Genomic DNA, 19,441 nt, shown 5'->3' with positions numbered 1-19,441 from the left:
TTATTCGGATAGCTGAGCCTGGAAACACTGCATAGCAACCAGAATTGTGTGATGTATTAGGGGAAAAATTAAAGAACAAATGCAGAAATGACAGAATAAGCTGGAGAATGACTGGAACTGTACCTGTAGAGAGTTAGGAATCAGCCAAGGAATAGAAGTAAAGTTTACCCAGACAAGTTTGCATATTCCTGTCAACGGCTTTCATGGGCACAGTGACCCTGGTGTGCTTTGACATGGAGTCCCAAACGGACAGGATGTGGAGCAGAGGGCTGCAGCAGGAGGTGACAGCTCTGGCTGATCCTCTGCACAGCCACTTGCTCCACAGGAGTGAAAAGCAGTGGGCAGAGGAAGTTCTTCCACTGATACAGGTTCGTGGAAGGCCACAAGGCAGAGGAGGTGTTTCTGAGCATGAGGGCCATGCTGGGAGATGAGCTGGAGACAGGGACTCTGGCTTTCAGTGCTCTGATATTAGGAGATCTGAGCACATCTCAGGACTTTGCAGGAGAATCGTGGAGCTCTTCAGCTTTTTTCGGGCTGGAGATACATTCCACAGCACACAGACTTGTTTTTCGTAGTCGTCTTTCATTTTCTTAGTCATACTCAACTAGTCAACACCCTAGGTTTAAAATTACTTGCATACAGTCTGGGCGCAGAGCTGAGCAGTAGTGGATTGCTCCCAGCTCTTGCCTGCATGGGAAGGAGACTGCTGAATTCCCAGGAGAGAATTGGGATGCAAGTGCTCCCAGCCATTTACCACCATCATGTAGCTGGAGATAGGATGAGAAGCCCTGAGCAAAACTTGCAGACCTGCGTGCTGTGACTGCTGCAGAAAGGCAGGGTGAAGTCAAAGAGTCCTTCCAGGAAAACTCAGCTCAGGACTAAGATTGCTGCCTCTAACACTTTTATGGGGAAGAGAGGAGCCACAGCCCTCCCTCTAGCAAACCCCACCTCAGACAGCTGCAAATATCTCCTGGTGATTATTCCTAACTGGGCAAATTCCCATCATCAGGTACTATTCCCTGAGGAAGGGAGATATAAGCTGTGGCATATGATAGTGTCTGCAGGGAGATGCCTTCTCCTACATGCACAGTGGAAGGGGTACAACTTCACTGACTACAAAATCCATGTGTTGCCAAAATCTCAGCATCAGGAATAGAAGCAAAATCTTTTCTCTGAAAGTCTGGAGAGTCTCTGCTGCCAGCCCAGAAGCCAAACAGGTTTGTGATCGTGCGTGGCTGCAAGAAAGCTAGTTTATTCCTCCTCCCTTCCCATTTTGCAAGGCTCTTGGAAGAGTGATGCTGGTCAACTCCAGGCAAGGAGCAAACTACTTCAGAAGTGCTGAAGACCTCAGCACTCCCTTTTTAGCTGGTTGTCTTTGTGAAAGGGAGATACAGGGCATTGCATGGTAAGATCTGGAGATGCTGCTTTAAAGCAAACACTAAATATTCATCTCCTGGGTGGTGAGTAACCACAGCTGGTTTGTAAAACTTCACAGCAGGCAGTGTTGTTCCCTGTGGCTCTCCCTTGGCCACTAATCTTCCAGGAGGTTCTCCCGTGGCTCATGGGCAGTTTTCTGTAGCCCAGGAGAACATAACAGGAGAAGGCTGTGTTATCACAAGGAGCTCAGCGGCAGGTAGCGTTGCCTGACACACCTGTCTGCTACAAAACTGGCTGGGAATGATCCCAACCAGCATCCTGGGAGAGGCTGGATGGAGGTGATTCAAAATGTCTACAGTGAAATCTTGCCTTTATTATCTCAGGCACCAACATCCCACGTATTTCAAGGAGGACCAGCATTTTACTCCCACAACCCAAAGATAAAACAAACCTTGCTACTTGCAGCTACAATGCAAAACTCTACTTTATGGAAAATAGCATCCTAGCCTCAAGTAGTGGCTAAACACGCCTCTCTCTTCCTTCCTGGCTCAAAGCTTTGTAGCTAATGCTGAAATCTCCTGTGAGTTCTGCTGTCCAAACAGCCTGTAAAAGCCATAAACATCTCTCATCACTTCCTCCTGTCTTTTTAACTTCTCTTTGGGCTAAAGCATTGTTTCTCTTCCAGACAGTGAAGATTACTGCCCAGACACTGCATTAAAATGTAATGTTGTATTATGAAAAGCAAACAAACATTGCATTGAACACAAAACACAGACTGTCAAATAAGGTAATACAGGGAAAACTTTTGTCAGTCCTATCCAGTCATACTGGCGCTTTGGTATGTCCAGCAGCTCAAAAGCATATTTTTCTCTGAAAAAGACTTGAAGCAGAAAGAATCGAGAAAAAAGATAATATATCAATTCTTCTCAGTGGGGAATGCCCCTATTTCATAATTAGATGCATTTTATCACAACTTAACAATCATATTGCTACGGGTAGATACATACCTGGAGTAATGTACTTTTTAGACAGTGTTGTTTGTCAGGTTTAAGGTTTGCCACACAAATGCAACTTGTTGCAAGTCAAGTATACTCACAACCTCTCAATGATACACACAGGTAAATGCTCAGCACAAAATTTGGTATTTTTACAGCTTGTTGCTCCTTTTGGTCCAGAAGTGGTAAAAATGTGTCTTTCTCCAAATCCTCTTCCATTACAGAATGAGGTGTGTATTATAAGAGTGTGCTGGGCATTCAGCTTGCACAGTGATGAAGAGCTTCACATCACCAATTTACTAGCATTAGCAGTCATTACTGGGCATCTGAACCACTCCTAGTGACAGCCCAGAAGCAGAGAGGATGTTCAGATGCTTTTCTGGTTATCATTTACAAGTGCTGGTTTTAGAATAAGGATAAGGAACTGCATCCCAACACTTATCTGCATCCCAAAAGGAATAGGCTGCTACACAAAATTCCCTGCACTCCTTCAAATGCAACTAAATGTTCAAAAACAGAACTCCCTGGGAAGCAAAGCCCATCAGTATGTCTCTGCAGTCACTAACACAGTGTGCTGTGCCCTGGGAGGCAGTGGCACTTTTCTCCTTTATGGGTTGGCACTGATTTAATTCCTAAAATTTCAGTGCTTTCACCTTCTCCTTCTGCTCTATCATCAAGTGCTTCTGTTTTAGTTGTGCAAGGAAATGCATGAAACTTCATTCTTGCTATATTCCCTTCCCACTGACTAGGGCTACAGAGCCTGTGGAAGAAAGAAGAGACACTGTTGAAAATACAAGAGAACAAGTGGAAGAGGGATGGGAAGAGCCCTCAAGGAAGTGCTGCCATCTTGCCCTGGAATTCTGAGTTCAGCAGTAGACCTGACATTTTATGAAGTCATCCATGATGACGGAGAGCTGGGTCTGTGCCACTAACATCATGCACTGAGGCATGCCTGCATTTCCGAGGTATGGGCTTGATGGTGCTTCATGTTTCAGTAAGCTGCCTTGAAATGTACCTATGTCCTGGAGGATTTCTGGGGCTGCAGAGGCCATCTGGGGTCAGGGCAGCACAAAGAGGAAGTTGCCAGAGGAAGTCATTCCTTTCGAGTGAAGACATGAGCTGTTTCATGGAAGAGAGAAACTTAGGGCAAGTGTCCTGGGTAAATCCCAGCAGAAGTTCCTGCAGCCAGTCCTTCTACATTACCTAACTTCAGCTGACAATTTTCCCTGTGTCAAAGGCTGTTGAAGTATTTATGCTGCTATGGCAGCTTCAGAGCTTTCTCCTGCATGTGGCTCAACGTAAACGAGAGTAAAGTTTTCTGTGTTCAGACTTTACAGTGGTCCATCTAAATGTCTCAGTAGTGATTACAGTGGTACGTGCACACGTGGCTCCTTGGAGCTGATATGTGCAGAGGTTTGGAAGCAGTAACCACCACCACTGTCAAGCTAAAGATTAGGATTGCCAAATACTGGAGGAGGTACGTACGACAAACACCACATAGCTGTTACTAAGACACTTGATGGAATCCCTCAGCAATAAAATGATGCATGAATCCATAATTAACATGTTTGCACATATCTACAGTGCCTGTAATCATTATAGCCCACCTTTGGCAGCCTGCTTACTGTTTCCTCATGCATCAAAACTGTCACATACAGACACTTGACCCAATTAACTCCTGTAAAGAGAAGTCATGAGGGGAACAGGTATATAACCTGCACTTAAGGCCTGACATTCTCTCTTACAAAGAGAGAAAAAACCCAAACCAAACCCATTCCTCCTCTGAAAAAGGATACTTGTCTTAAAAACATACTGTTTCCTGGGTTTGTTTAGTCTTTGTTTTTTAAAGCTGCTGTTGTTACAAGTAATCCCTAAGATCCCTCTTGCTGGAAAACATTAGGAAGAATTTATTTATATTCCCAGTGTGTCTTGCAGGCATTTCACAGCATGCTGTGCATAATCTTCCCTTGCTATTTCCTCCAAAGAGTTTTCTTTGCTGGTTGAGTGGCTGTTTGCTATAGTAACAAAACAGATAAAAAAGGGAAAACCCTTGTTAAACCTCAAAAATGAGCAAGGGATTCTGTGTGGTACCTGAAATGAACTTGTAACTCATTCCCAGTTAGACAAATGTGTTTGGTCAGAAAACCACATCTTATTGCTATAATGCAATATGCTTTGTGTACTTACAATCCCTTACTTTTTTCATGTTCTCCCTTGCATGCTCTGTGTAAGCGGTTTATCTGTGCACTTCCTCTCTCCCAGAGTTCTCCTTTCCAGTTGCTGGATCACGGCTGCGTCCCCCCGGATAATTTACAGCCCATATATCACAGGACACACCAATAACCACACATGACGGTGATTTGGGAGAAGTATGAATGTCTGCTTGAAGCTGCTGGATGCCTGTGAGAAGCTGAGCATAAAGTTCTGAGCAAGACTCTGCCCAGTACTAGCTACTGTATTTTAGTACTGCAGCAAGGTCAGGATTCGGGTGCTGTGCTACGGGAAGCAAGAGGTTTATGCCAGTGCATGAACCTCCACTTCACACAACAGTGATCACTTTGTATTACTTAATTTTCCTGTTGACTTTTAACTTGCAAAGGCAGATGTGCTGTCATTCATATGCTCAGCTAGGCAGAGTTATGTGCTCCTGGCATTGGCCTGAGTGTCTGAATGGAGGGTTTTGGCACTAGACTGTTTAGAAGAAATCTGTTTGCTTGCTCACGTTTTCATTAGTATCTGAGCTGATGAACTACATTCTTCTGCATTTCTATGTTCTTAGATGTATATCTGTGTTTTCTCTTCAGTCTGCACTAAATTCTCAGCCACACGATTGCTCAGGGGTAACAGGCTGGCAAGCCTGTGTCTGCACTGCTGAATTCATGCAAACACTTGGAAAGCCTGAGGTGCACTGTCTGCCTGATGGCAAGTCCTGCAGACCCTGAGAGTGTCCAGAAGAGTTAGTGCAGCTGGCCATGATACAGTCCTTGATGCTTTCAAAAGTGTACTGCTTCTACTGATCTACAGTAGCAGAACAATACACAATGGTTGCTGGTCCTCTGCCAAAAAATGGGTCTCTCCCTAGCTCCTCCTCATAAATACCTTAGCTGGTTGTAGCTTGTGTTTGCTCCAACCAAAAGAAAAAATGCTCCAGGAGTGATGCTATCACTCTTCTATCACTCTTCTTCCCCACAAATAACCACCTTTGAACTTTTGCAGCAGGTAATATCAGCCTGCTGCCACTAAACCTCACTTCATCTACATCTGGGAAGTGGGGAAGTTTTATCTGCTGCAAGAAACTTCTCTTTGCACTTTACTCTGCCTTTTTTGCTGGAAAGAAAACTCGAATGCTCTTTCCATACACAAAAGCGGGCATAACACTCAGAAGAGGTGGTCCCTGGAGCAACATCCACCTCTGCTGCCTGCTGTGCATTGCCTCTTTATGAGGGGGTCTCCCCTGCCTTACCCACTATAACTTAGAATCAGCAAAGGAGCACATTCAGAATTTGATTGAATGAACAAATTTTGTTCTGCACTTTTACATTTTATTTCTCCATCCAGTTGTTGGATGGTTTTGCTCTACATGTCTGCACACAAATGGCTCTTTCTAAGCCGTGGATGGTTGCTTGTTAATTCAGGCTTTGGGCTAACTTGGGCTCTCCTCTCCTTCCAAGAGGATGCTGGCCTGGTGTGATAATCCTGGTGTGCCATCTAGTGCTTGGACTATTCCCTCGTTGCACAGCATTTATCATGGACACTGAGTGCACATCTTTCCCCCATATGTCCACAGTCACTTGGAGTGCAGGTAACCTGTGATAATGCCTGCAGCCCCTCTGCTCTGCTCCATCTGTCCAGGCAGGGAGGATCCCACTGCACTGCTTTCCCCTGCTTACTCCTGCAGGAACCTCTTTTCTCCCATCTTTCTACTGTAGTATCTGCCTTCTCTCAAATACAGGCAAGGAATGGGAGCAGACCATTTGCCAATGTGCTGGCTGCCCACAGATCACCCATGGCCATAATCTAATCCATCAAGCAATATTTTTGCACAGCATACAAAAATTTAGCATTATATACATGGCAAAGAAATGCTGTTGGGGAGTCTAGACAGTGTTTAAAGCTCCTGTGATATGAGGGATACCATTGCAAATGTTAGCTGCCACGGTACTTCATCACACCTCATAAAACAACCTCTGAACTAGTTGGTGAGATAAAGGCTGGAAAAGCAATAGTTGATGCTAAGGCTGGAGCTGAGGCCTTCCTGGGAGAGCTTTGTGTCTGCTGCTCACTCCTCAGACACCCACAGGCTCTGCAGGAGAGGGACAGGCTGGAAGGGAGGAAAGCACTCCATAGAGAAGTGCCTCACAGCCGAGCTGGTGTGCAGGCAGACGAGCCTCCAGTGCTGCTGGGAAAAGTCCTCTGCTCCAGGTACAGCTCCCCAGACGTCTGACCTCCCGCCTGCTTTCTGCAGTCCCCTGGGGCACGGGAGTTGTACAGAATCACCTGTCAGTTTATAGGCATCTTCACAGGGCAGGTTTAGACTCTCCCAAAGGTTCAGCTCCTGGCATTGTCCCCTTCCCTAGAGGCTGCCGGGGAATCCAGCTGGGTGCTGTGTGTTTGCAGCAGCAGGGTGATACACACAAGTGCTGAGAAGGGACTGAACTTTACTACTGGACTTACTATTCACCTGCTATGAGTCATGTAGCAAAATTATGCTGCAGAGGTTGGTAGCTGCTAAGTCAGTAACTACCCTACAACAGAAACTCAATTGCAAGTAGAAACATGGTGATGAGTGAAGTGACTCCCACAGGTAGATGGGGCAATTAATAAAAGGTGAAGTGTAGGAAGTCAATGAACTTCATCAGTGTAGATCTATGCTGGAGGTCAAGGTAAGCAATTAATGCTCCTAAAGGACTAAAGGGTTCTTCCCTGTCTTCACAGGGTGGCAGCAGTGAGCACCCTGAGTGTTGCGGGCTTCCTGATCACAGCCTTTTTTCTCATTCTTAGAGCAAAGGTTTGCTCAGGCAGGAAGGTGAAGCTGCTGCCTGGGGCTCTGCCTTTATCTGCCATGTACTTTCACTCTTCACTGTACTCGCGCCATCCTTTGGAAACACAGCTTCTGTCTTCCTGGCTTCTCTTACCAGTGCCGTTCCTCCTCTGATCCCACAGTTAATTGCCCTTAAGTCTAGAAGCTTATTAGAGGCTGATGAAGTTGGTTTATCCTCTGCTTATAAACTGCTGATCTTACCACAGTATTGCCAAGTGATCTGGGATATGACAGTGATGGGAAGAAGTGGTTATTTTGTTCAAGGGTGCCCAAGCTTTGATTCAGCAGTAAGTCATCATTACTATCAGTTGACCATCTTATGTGTGTATGTTGTCTTTCTGTCTGGGAAGCCTGTGGAGGTGAGCAGGCAGAGATAACCTTCCCCTTCTGCACACCACAGGCCTCTCTCTCAGCCACAAGATCCTACAGAGTGAGAGGTGCAAGCTTGCTGCTGACCTGCTGTTCTTATTGTTCTGCTAACCAGAGTGATGTTTTGTTGATTTTAGGTTTTCTTGATGTTTTTCCTGCTTCAATTGCACTATTAAAGCAAACTGCTGGTGAGAGGGTGGGGGCTTACTCACTACTTGCTCAGGGGGATTTCTGCTGTAGGGTTCTCACTGTTGCAGTTGTTATCCTGTAGTTAGTCAAGACTTCATAGTCATATATTGTAAGTGTGGTAGCAGAATCTGTACCTGTCCAAATGCTGTCTGGTGTAGGGGGTTATACAGTTTCAGTGTCAGAAAGGGGGTTAATGGGCACACTGAGGGGCAGGAAGCATCTCAGCTGGGAATAGCGCTAGCGCTTATGAAGAGAGGGAGGACCCAGCTTCCTCTTCTTTACTAATTTTTAACTCTCACTTATTCTTTTAAGGGAAGAGCTTCTGCCAGTACTTGGGCAATTACTAGAGGACTGCAGCACAAGCTGGGGTTTCACTGTTTTTAAAGACAACCCAAATTAAAGGAGAGCTCATACTGTCTTAGCCCTGCCAAGTGAGCCAGTGGAACCCTCACCTGCCCTGTTGGGAACAAAGGTGTTAGACTGAGTCCTTCCCAAATATCTCCTGAGGCCTGGAAATGCAGGAGCTGGAGGCCTGAGCATTTCAGGCAGCCTGCATAGGAGGCTGCGACAGAACTGCAGAGGTAGCTGCAAGCTATCCTGTTCCAGCAATGTTCCAGGCTCTTGGAGCCTCAATGAAGCAGCAGGCTCCAAGACCCTTTATCTGCATGGGTGAGCCATGGGACTGAGCCCCCTTTTCTCTGAAAGTGACCTTATCTCCAGCGCACCACAGATGTGGCAGGAACTGGAAACCTTCATTTTGCTTTTAGCCCTTTGAACTTATTGCCATGGTTTAGGGGTGCACTTGGCAGTCCTGGGGTAAGGGGTGTACTTGACGATCTTGAAGTTCTTTTCCAACCTGGTTGGTGCTGTGATTCTATGAGGGAGGTGGGAGCATTAACCTCTGGGGCCTCCTCCTGAACAGCGCTGTGGCTGGCCCAGAGGCTGCCTGGTGCCTTGCAGGGAGAAGAGAGTGCAGCTGTGGATGTGCTGCTCTTCCCTGGATAATAACTCTCCAGGCAGGTCTGATACCTTTGATCCTCCAACCAGCCACGAGGGCATGGGTAAGATTTGTAGCCTTCCAGCTCTTCTTCCCCCTAAGAAACAGTAACCCTGCTAAGAGTGCATAGACCTTCTCCATAGGTAACTCAATATGCTGGGGCAAGGGACAGTGAAGAGTAACAACTTACTACCGCTGTGAAAGCGCACATCACTGCTTGAAGAGCTGGGCAACTCCTACCCTGGAGCCAACAAACAAGGAAAAATAGATCCCAGAGGACTGGAAGACTTTGCATGTGGAAAGAAACACAAATAGAGCTACACAATGCTGAAGGGTTTCTCTGTGCACACTGTCATCAGATGCATGTGCACAGCTTCTCCTGAGGGCTGTGAGAGGAGAGGACAGGGGAGAGGATGAACTCTCACAGCCAGGAGGAAGGGTGGGGATGTGGGAATAGGAGTTTAGCCTCAGGAGAGTCTGAGAAACACTTCAGTTCAGTCTGTTTCCAGCTGTTGGGCATGGCCCAGAGCAGACGTGGGTGTTTGGCTTCCACTGCCAAAACCGGTCCCTGTTTAACTGGTAAGAAACAGCATGGTGTTCCTCTCTTGCAGATAAGAAGAGAAGAAACCACTTTGCAGAGGGAGCGGAAGCAGGCATGCTCCTCAGCTAAGCTCATCTCCAGCCGCCCTCCCACTAACACACCCCGCTCTCTGCCCAGAGGTAACGTTAATTAGGTGAACGAGGCACGAGTGGACAGTGGGCTTTCGCGTGCGAAGGGAAGAAAAGGGCGCAGATGGCGCAGGTCCCTGCAGTGCCCCGTGGGGCTGGAGGGCGGCATGGCAGCGTGCATGTCGCTGAGCCGCTATCGCGGCCGACATCCTGGTATCAGGGCCGGCAGCTGCTGCTCGATAGCTCCTCAGTGCCAGCCTGGAAGAAGCTCGAGTAAACAGCCCCGCTCCCTCCCTGGAGAACGCCCCTTAGCTATGAGCCGCTGCAGCAGCGGTGCGCTGGGGCGGGCCGAGCTCTGGCGGGCAACGGCTGCGCGCACCGGGGACTACAACTCCCAGGGACCTCCGCGGAGCAGCATGGAAGGCGCATGCGCAAGAGGGGCTCTCCTCTCCCGAACTCCGTTTCCCGGGAGGCCGAGCGCGAGGCTTCGCCACAGCCTCTCTTCTCCCCGCCTGTCGCCCGCGACGCCGCCTCGCGCACTTTGACGCGTCCCCCAGCGTGGTGACGCGCAAAGTGTGTGCCCGCCATAGCAATCGCGGCCGCCGCGGGGTGTGCGGGGCCGAGATCAGGGGCCGGAGGCAGCGGCGGGGACCCAGCGAGGCATCGGGCAGGTACGGGGCGCCGGTCCGGGTGGGGCGGGTCGCGCCGCGCCGCCGCCGCGCTTGGCCTGGGCTCGGCCCGGTCAGGCAGGACCGGTTGGGGGCCGCGGCCTCCGCGCCGGCAGAGGTAGAAGGTCCCCTCAGGGCCTGAGAGAGCCGCCGGTTGAGGCCGGTTGGGCTGCGCGCCCCGCCCCCGCGCTAGGGGGCGCTCTCGGAAGCACAAGGGGAGAAGGGGGCGGCGAGGCTCGGCGGGCGCTGACCCTGTCCCGTCCCCACCGGGCCTGTCAGCTCTCCCGGCGGGGGGTGGGCCTGCTCCGCACCGGCCTCGCCTGCCCCGGTGCTCCGCCGGCCGGCCCGCCCCCTGCCTCCTTCCTCTGGGACTCTTTCTGCTGCTCCGGGGCCTGCGGAGTTGTCGGTCCGCCTGAGGCTTCGCTGAGCCGGCTTGAGGAGGTAGAGAGGGAGGGAAGGAGGCAGGCTGGCTGGCTGGCTCCCTGGCTTGGGATGCGCCCTCTTCCCCCTTTGCTATCCTTTAAAGCTCCGCTTCGAACGGGCAGCGCCTGCGGTTACTTACGTTGGGTCCGCCGGGCCCCGCCGGAGCTGTCACTGCCCTGCCCGGGCCCAGCGCTTCTCAGGGCAAGTCGGGGCCTCGTGATGTTGATTCCAGCCGTGTAGAGGGGAACTGATGTTGAAACAGAGAGTTGTTTTCTTTACCTTCTTTTTGTAGGCAGCAGAAGTTTGTTCCTCTTTTTTGTGCTTGTCCTGGTAGAGCAGCCAATAGTTCCATGTTTGGTTTGTAAAAGCAGAAATTCTGAGAAACTGAATACCTCTGTGGTTTTCTCTGGCCTTAAAATTGGTCCTTTTAAAAGCAAATATTTAAAGCAACACTAGGAATATGTTCTGTACTAGCCATATTGAGGTATTGTTAGGGGTTACAGCTTGAAGTTGAAGCAGCAAGGACTTCCCTCATGTATGACACCAAACCAGGATTTTATGCTCCATAGATTGTGGAGGTTTGGTTAGTTTGGGGCATACTTCCTTCCACAAGTGAACTTTGGTGTTGACAGTTCATTACCACTGGTTATTTCAGACTGAACGGGTTTAGGCAAATAGCTGTCTGGTGTCTCGTAATTTAAAGAATAGTTGTGATTGAAGGGAGACTTTAATTGTTTTAAAAAGTAGGGAATTATTTGTGTTATAAATACGGATGAACATAGAGGTACGCTGTTCAGCTTGCTGTGTGTGTAACTAGATTCCAATCGTAAGTTCTTAATTTTCCCTTATAGTGTTATATTATCATATTTGACTTCTCATCTACGTTGTGTCCTCAGCCACACATAAAATCATGTTTAGGAACAATATGAAACTTGATTGTTTAAGCTGGGTCACAGTGTAGTTATTAAAATGTGAGTTGGTGCTGTCCACATGGATGTACAAATCCTTGTGTAATTTTTGTCCACATATCAGTTTAAATGTGCAGTCTTTCTACAGAGTTGATTAAATTTGGGTGTTTTCTTTTACCCTCAGGGATGATTTGTGGGTTTATGTGGCTCTTTTTTTCCATTTAAATTGCTAAAATATGGATTTTGCACTTATTTCTCAAGTAACCAAATTGTTGGATTTCAGATTTTACAAATAGATTCATTTTTGCCTGGGAGGTTTCTCACTTTAAAATGTATATCTGCATCGAAGTCAGTGTGTTGGGAACCTTGCAGTCCTTTTCATGAATGCAACACAAAGTCAATAAGTGAGTGACTTGGAGTAGTGTTGCAGTCAGTGCAACACTCAAATATGTTGGGGAACAAAAGGGTGAAGCTGAACTGCCTGAACTGTCATGACCTGCTCGAGGTTTGAAGTTAGAGGTCAGTGAGGCTTGGGTTTCTGACATTCAGAGGTGTCTGACTAAGATGACACAAGCACTAAGGTGTCTTGAGATTTTAGAACCCTGTAAGTAGCAAGTACTTCCAGGTATCTGTGTCTGAATACTTCTTTGGGTTTCCTTTTTCTGTCCCAATTTTTACATCTCAGTTCAGTGCTCACAAAATCTCTGCTATAATATTGGGGTACTAAGTAGCGTTTAACCTTAAAGCGATGCCAAGTGCTGAAACATGCATATGTGGATTTTCAGTGGGAGTATTCACTGTGATAGTTAAGGTTGTAAATATGTCTTTCAATGTCAAATCCTTTGAGAAAGTGCTTTATGCTTTTTTAATTTCAGTTCTATTGATTCTAAATATAATATTGACAGTAATGGTGTTTGGAAAAACAATATTCCTATCCTTAGCTTATTACATATTGTAACTGAAATCTGTAGAGGCCATGATTTCCAAATGTTATAAAAGATAAATCATGCCCCCTCTGGATTTAAATCCCCAGTGAGATACCTGCTCCCCGTCTTGCTGCTGCTTGCTGTTCTGCTTGTTCCTGGAAGGCAACTTAAGATTGAATTTATTCACCAGCCTGTGCAAAGGAAATAGTGAAAGTCCGAGTTGCTCTCGCAGACCTTCACTTCTAACAGGCTGGTATAGTTCTGACAGCTCCAGTTTAGTTCATGCCATTTCTGATCTTGTCCTTTTCTGTAGAGTTCTTCACTTGGGTGTAAGATGGAATTCTTGCAAAAAGTGAGTGCAGTAGGAGTTGCTTTGAGGTTTGTATTTAAAAAGTTATTCACCTGCCATACTATTCTATCCATATATCTATATTTTGCTGCTAATGTGTATTAATATGAGAACTGTGGAAGCAGATGCTTCTGAGGCAGTTGTTATTGTCGCTGCTCTTTGCGATGCCATGTAGAACAGTCAAATTGTTTTGAATAGGTTGGGAGGGATAGGCGTTTGGAATAGTTGAGGTGCCTTAGCGAGACATTTATTTTCATTGCTGTGTACCTATAGAAAGGGTGATGTTTTTATGTTTTAACTTCATTTCAGGAAAACAGTTGTGTGCCAGCACCGGTTATTTAGACCCATAATGTACTTTAAGTGAGGTAATTTTCCAGATTTTAGGGACAGCTGGGAATTTTCTGATTTTGCATGGTTATGGTGTAGCACACAGTGTCCCAGAGGGCAATGTGAGCATTTCCCATAGTCTTCCTGACTGGAACTTTGTTGTCCTGTTGCAGGTATTGCTGGACCTTTTATATTTTCTGGCTGGAGCAATTCAAGGTTTTTGGGGGAAGTAAACTATTCTTTAGATTGCAGGAGGGCCTGTACAGGCCTTACACAAGCTTTGGGGTCACAAGGCACTTCAGTCTACAGCCAAGGGATATAGAATAAAGGTGGAGATGTCTGAACTGGTTGAATGCAGATATAGCACTTTTGTTCTGAGGCTGAGTAGATTTGTCTGGATGTTTACCTGTATAGTTAAAAGCTCAAAACTGCTGCTGGCAAGTGTTGTTCAGTTAATAAAAAAGGGAATGGAGCTTTATGAGCTTGGAATAATTTTCTTTTTCAGAGGTGTTTCAGTGCTTGTGTACAGTCTTAGGTGTTGTTGCCTGCATATAGAAAGTGGGTTTTTTTTCCAAAGAGATTTATAAATCTGCATCAAATTTCCCCAGTCTGATTTTGTGATGAATGAAAAGTGAATGCTCCAGATAAAATCATAATTACTTGTCATTTAGAAAACATCATCTTTCTTTATGCTTAGGTAGGTTTTTTTAGTAGCAGATGCTCACTTCATAAAGTACTTCTTAAAATGGTTTTCTTCACATTGGATGTCTTATAGTCGCAGGTTTGTTTTTCCAGCATCTTTGGGGCATGATTTTTGTGCACTTTCAGTCAGTTTCATCTTCAGGCAGGTGATCTTCACTTCTTGTCTCCCATTTAACTCACCAGTCACAGTACGTTAAAGTCTGAAGCACCTATGAGGCATGAGGTAGAGCTGCAGGATTGCTCATCCATTCCCTGAGGGAGAAAAGGTTTTTAACCCGCTGGAGTTATCTAACACTGGGTTAAACATGGCCATGGTTTTCAGAATGTACCTGGCCTATAAATGCTTATTTAATCTCAGTTGACCTATGGCCCCCTTTACAGCCTGTCGTTTGACTGGTTCATCAATATGTATTTCAGGAGTAGATGTGTATATCACTGTCTTAAATTTGTATTTAACATTGGTTTGGGAAGTTCTCTCTCTGGGTCAGTTATGAAAAAGGAATGTTTGATCTCATGGCAGATGGATATTGGCCATGTTATTTGGCTAATGAAATGCTGACAATTCTTGTGCGGTTTTGGATGTGAAAGAATTTCTTTTGCTTTGACCCTTTCTCCTCTCCCCTCACCAATACAAGGTCAATTTATAAGTTAGGATTGGGTGTTCCTTCCTCCAGAAATTACCACTCTTCACAGCGGTCACAGTCTGTCAGATTGGAAACTAAGAGCTTTGGCAGTGTTTTGGGGCAGATTTTGTTCCAGTTTGGCCTGTTAATATTTCTAGAAGATCTTTATCAGACTGACAAAAATTGACATGTGGAAATTCAGAGGCTTCGACAGAATCTGGAGTGATAGTTCCTGTTGTTAAATAGTACCTTGACAAGTCTCTCACTACTGTAATGGGATCTCACTTATGAGGATGAGAAGATAAATCTCCTGTCAGTTGCTGTCTTGCAAGTAAACACTGATAAACTTGAAGTAATTGCTCCAGTGCTCCCTCCTGTGATCATTCTTCCTTCTTACTGGAATCGCTGACTGTTCTTGGAGCCCTTGAACAAGTAGCAATGCAGCAACCTGCTGTTTCCCGCCTCCTGCTCTTTTGGTGCTCCTTCCACTGCCCGCTGCTGCTCAGAGCCACTGCCTTCTGCCTTTTTGGCAGTGTGAAGCTAATATGATTCTTGGTGCTTTCACAGCTGTCTGGAGGGTGCTAAACTGGAAGAATGACACTGATCATGCTCTTCTTGTCCTAACTTTGTTGTTTCTTTTTTTTTGTTGTTTGTTTTTTTAAGTAAATCTCTGAGCAACAGCAAAAGGCTAACTGAGGTCTGCTCGTGGCATTAAGGTAGAGCTTGAAAAGCTTCAGTACTGAGCACGCCTGTGGTTAGGTGCGTTCTTCCCATCATGGTCAGGGTTGTCATACACCAGTTAAGACTTGTGCTCGAAGTGTGTGCTTGTTCTTTATTCTTCAGGCAAAGGACTAAAAAGGAACTTCCAACTTTGAAAGTGAAGTTCAGCAGTCACTTAATCTTCTCATTCTCACTCCTTGTTGCTGACTTGCCTCTTCCCAATGACGTGTAAACTTTGATTTAGATTATTTCAATGAATATAGTGAAACTGTATGGGATTTCTTGCTCATTTTTCTACACCTCCCCTCTTCTTTTTTGGGTGTTACCTTTGCCTTAGGCTAAGCCATGACTTCAGGATCTGGGCATGTGGACTCCAAGGCTGAGCTCACTGCTTTGCTTGAGCAATGGGAGAAAGAACATGGCAGCGGGCAGGACATGGTCCCTATTCTCACCAGGTAAGATCTATTAAATAAATTCCTAACACTGAATATCTGAAGATACTTGACAGCAGCTTTTACCATGTTTTTGCTTGTGATTTTTACATATCTTACTAACATTACTTGTTGGTAATTAATTTTCTTGGTTTGAAAGTTGAACTCTTAGTGTGGTGTTTAATACACACAATTTTTGGTAAGATTTATATTGAGGGGAATTTACACAGATTGTCTCTAAAACATGAGTTAAATTCACCAAAATAATAGAAGTCAGGGGAATCATTAAATAGTTGAAATAACTTTGGTGTCTTCACCAAGAGCTTGTAAAACATTGATAAAGATCAAAAGCTGTGAGAATGTTGTTGGTCAGAGTGGTGGTGTGGGGTTTAGGATTGGTGTAACATTGGTCAGATTAAATGAAAGGGTGAAAGCAACTCCTTGGGTGAATTCAAGAGACTATATGGAAAAGACTTTATTGAAACTTATAGGGCATGTTTAAAGTGAAATATTGAAACTTGAATAATTATTTTTAAACTGGATGTTGGTTGACTGGTGTTGTACTGTATGTACGAGGAAAATATTCCCTGGACCAATAAATAACTAAGGAGCTGTGTAGGTATCAGTAACACCATTAATTATAAGACCTCTTCTATTACAAGAGAATCATTTGAATTGTCAGTTGTATTGTGTCTTGGATAAACTGATATTACTCTTGCTTTAACAGGAGATTCACAGAAATTCCACCCAATTCTTCATGCTGCTGGTGACAGACCTGTGGCCTGCCTAGTATATGCAGAGACAGTTAACTGCACTTGTGCTTAAGAGCAAACCAGGTTTCTGTTCTGCATTGTTGGTCAAACAAGTCAGTGCACGGATCCTGAGCTGGCACTGAATGGAAGGAACAGGAATCTGGTGGAGCTTCTTTGCACAGATCTATGCCATGTCTCACCTAGTGGGCACCACTAGGGTGCTGTTGCTACGTTTTAAAAATAGCAGCACAGAAGAGGGAGATGAGCAGCAGAAAGGCAATCCTGAACAGTTGAAAATGAGTAGGTCTCTTGAAAATCATGAGGCATCTTTTGGTGTATCTTTGTGTATTGTCTGATTTGTGTCTTGAAGGAAACCTGCTATTTCAAGGCTTTTTCTTACAGGCATAAACAGCAGAAATTTACTATAGTCTAAGAAATTTAAAGACATTTATTTAAATTAAACATGTCTTTTCTTGTGTTTATAGCAGTCTGGCACTTCTTGCTCCCCCTCAGCTTCTTGAGTTCCAGACATTACTTATGCCCAGACAAGTCTGATAACTCTCTTGGTTCTCCAAGGTTTCTGTGCAGCAGGCAGAGTGGTTATGGATGGTGAAAGCTTGGGTATATTGGCTTTAGTGGAGATAATACAGATTTATTTACAGTAGATAGCAAGGGGATCTACTGGCTCTGGCAGAAGTTGGATTTACAGTGCTTCAGGTATCAGTGAAAGCCATATGTCTGTCTGGAGGAGAGGGGTTTAGATACAGCATAGATTTAAAGGAGTTTGCTGGAATTGATAATTGGAATCCCCAATTGCAGCTTGCTGGTGTCCTGATGCAGAGTAATGCCCTTGAATATTGTTTTAGGCAGAGGAAGCTGTGGTCATGCTTGGTGGTGAGTGACATTTTTTCTACTTCCTTCCTCTTGAGCTAAATAGAAGAAGACTTCTCTGTGTGGATGGGGATCGGCTGAATGTGATGCTGAAGTAGCATATGTGGAAGGGCAGTAAGTGAGTGTTTTGACATAGGGCAAGAACAACAATATAAGTGGGGCTTATAGGTCACAGCTGATTATCACTTCCAAATAAGCCAGTTTCCTGAATTTATGAACTCTGGAGTGTCAGAAGGTAGGATTTGAAAAAGTTGCTCAGAAAGCATGTCAGCAAGCAACAGATATTTAGTGTATACGTAGTCTTCAAAATGTTGCAAATTGAAATGATCTTGCAAGAGCATTAGTTCATAGTCTGGATGCAAGTTGTGTTCTACCATTCTGGCAAATCCTGGGAGTCAGATCCTCACTGCATCCCTGGAGCCTTTTTCAGAAAGGGAGTAAATCAGCAGCTTAACATCATTCTTCATCTCCACAAGCCAAGTGTGTTGTGGTGTGGGATCCTAAAGCATCTTAAGCTGTTGTGATCTGTTGTAAAGGCTCAGGTTGGTCATTAATGGTGAATTAATGCGATATTAGGATTGCTTTATATTATGCCCTCTAGATCCTGGGAATCTTGCAAGGTTGTCATGCTTTTATGTATACCACTGTTGTTTGACTCTCCTGCTGCTTCAACTGAGAATTGACAAAGCTGTTGATCTATATAGATTAATCCGAATCACTTCACAAGCCACCTTTGTATGTGTTAGTTAAGAGAAGGGTATTGTAAACAAGCCTGTGTTTTACTTTTGTTTTCCTTTTTGAAAGTAAATTTTAAAGAGGCAATGCTTTTTTATTTTTACTCAAGCAATTGTGACTAATGGTCTCAACCCCCCTATAACTGGTGATTCACAAGCCTCTTTCATCTAGGCTGTGATAATGTTGTCATCCCTGAAACCGCTTGGCAGCTTCATCTGGCATGCTGCTTGGCTGCCTACCTAAGCAGGATGGACTGATGAGAATGTTATGCTCACTTTCCATGCTGCTTGTCTGTCCTTTCTGGCACATTATCAAAATGCTGATTATCACCTAAAAAGACCTGACAAGCTGAGGGTGCAGCTTCTCAACTCCCCATTTGTCCCAGTTTTCTGTCAGCAGACACCTCTCAAGCTATTGGTTCCCAGGGAAAAAAAAAAAAGAGGAGCTGGCAGAGAAGTATATAAGTAGCTTGCTTTTGCCAGCAAATCGTGAGAGCTCAAGCTGTGCCACCTGTTAGCAAGGGACACAGTTTTCATCTCCTCACATTCAGGCTTACGAAAAGTAAATATTAGAAGCCCATAGGATAAACAATATGCTGAAAGAGAATTGTCAGATCAGAGACAAGCAGGAAAGTTCTCTGCTCATTCCCGATAAGCTAATTTGCTGTTCCTGCAATCTGGGCAGGCTTCATAACACCGTCCTCTGACATGTGGGCAAGTCAGCGTAGTTCACAGGGGCAGGACCAAGTATATTCTTCCCTCTAATTGTCCACAGGAGCACAGGATATTTTCTGGGAAGTAACCAGAATGGAGCAGAAGTCAGTGGCATTCTGTAAGGGAAATCCTCTGCAAAAGACAAAAGTTTTTGCAGTGGTTCTCTCTCCCGTGTAATAAATCCTGGTCTCAAGGTATTAAAAACTTGTTTTACAATGTTGTGCTGCACATAGACTCTGCACCCCACTCTAAATTTCAGTAGGGGGGAGGGAATGAGGTCTTATACCAAAGAAATAAGATTTAATTTGCTACTGTTTATTGAATATTGCTCTTTATTTCCCCTCAAACTGCATATATTTCTGCTGTAACACTTTATGGAGAAAGACAGGGGATGAGTATGGAATTATTTATTGCTTGACCATGAGATAATCTCCCTCTTCTTGATTTTGTGTAACTAAAAAATAATTAATTCCCCTTCTGCCCATTCTAAATGAATTGGAGCATAGGACTTCTTGTGTTTGATGAGGCTGCTTCTCGTTTTAGGGGAGGGTATAGCTTCAAAACGGCCTTCTTTTTTTTTTTCCTGGTCTGGAGAGCATTTAAGCATTTAATGTATTTTGAAGGTCTATGAATAGG

At 45.1% G+C, this 19,441-nt stretch overlaps 1 protein-coding gene across 6 annotated transcripts in view; it reads left to right on the top strand.

Moving 5' to 3' along the window:
• Nucleotides 1–10,171: 10,171 nt before the first annotated feature.
• Nucleotides 10,172–19,441, top strand: part of DCAF1 (DDB1 and CUL4 associated factor 1) — a 54,810-nt gene continuing 45,540 nt past the window's right edge. For all 6 annotated transcript variants that reach the window (XR_013957638.1, XM_080625362.1, XM_080625363.1 and 3 more), the window contains exons 1-2: nt 10,172–10,308; nt 15,621–15,738. Coding sequence is in view for 5 of the 6 variants with exons in the window: in XM_080625362.1 (XP_080481488.1) it covers nt 15,629–15,738 (110 nt within the window). In the remaining variant the exon portion in view is untranslated. The remainder of the gene's footprint in view (nt 10,309–15,620; nt 15,739–19,441) is intronic.

Source organism: Psittacula echo (assembly GCF_963264785.1).
Source record: "Psittacula echo genome assembly, chromosome: 9".
Taxonomy (NCBI): Eukaryota; Metazoa; Chordata; class Aves; order Psittaciformes; family Psittacidae; genus Psittacula; species Psittacula echo.
This window is presented reverse-complemented; position numbering and strand designations above follow the sequence as displayed.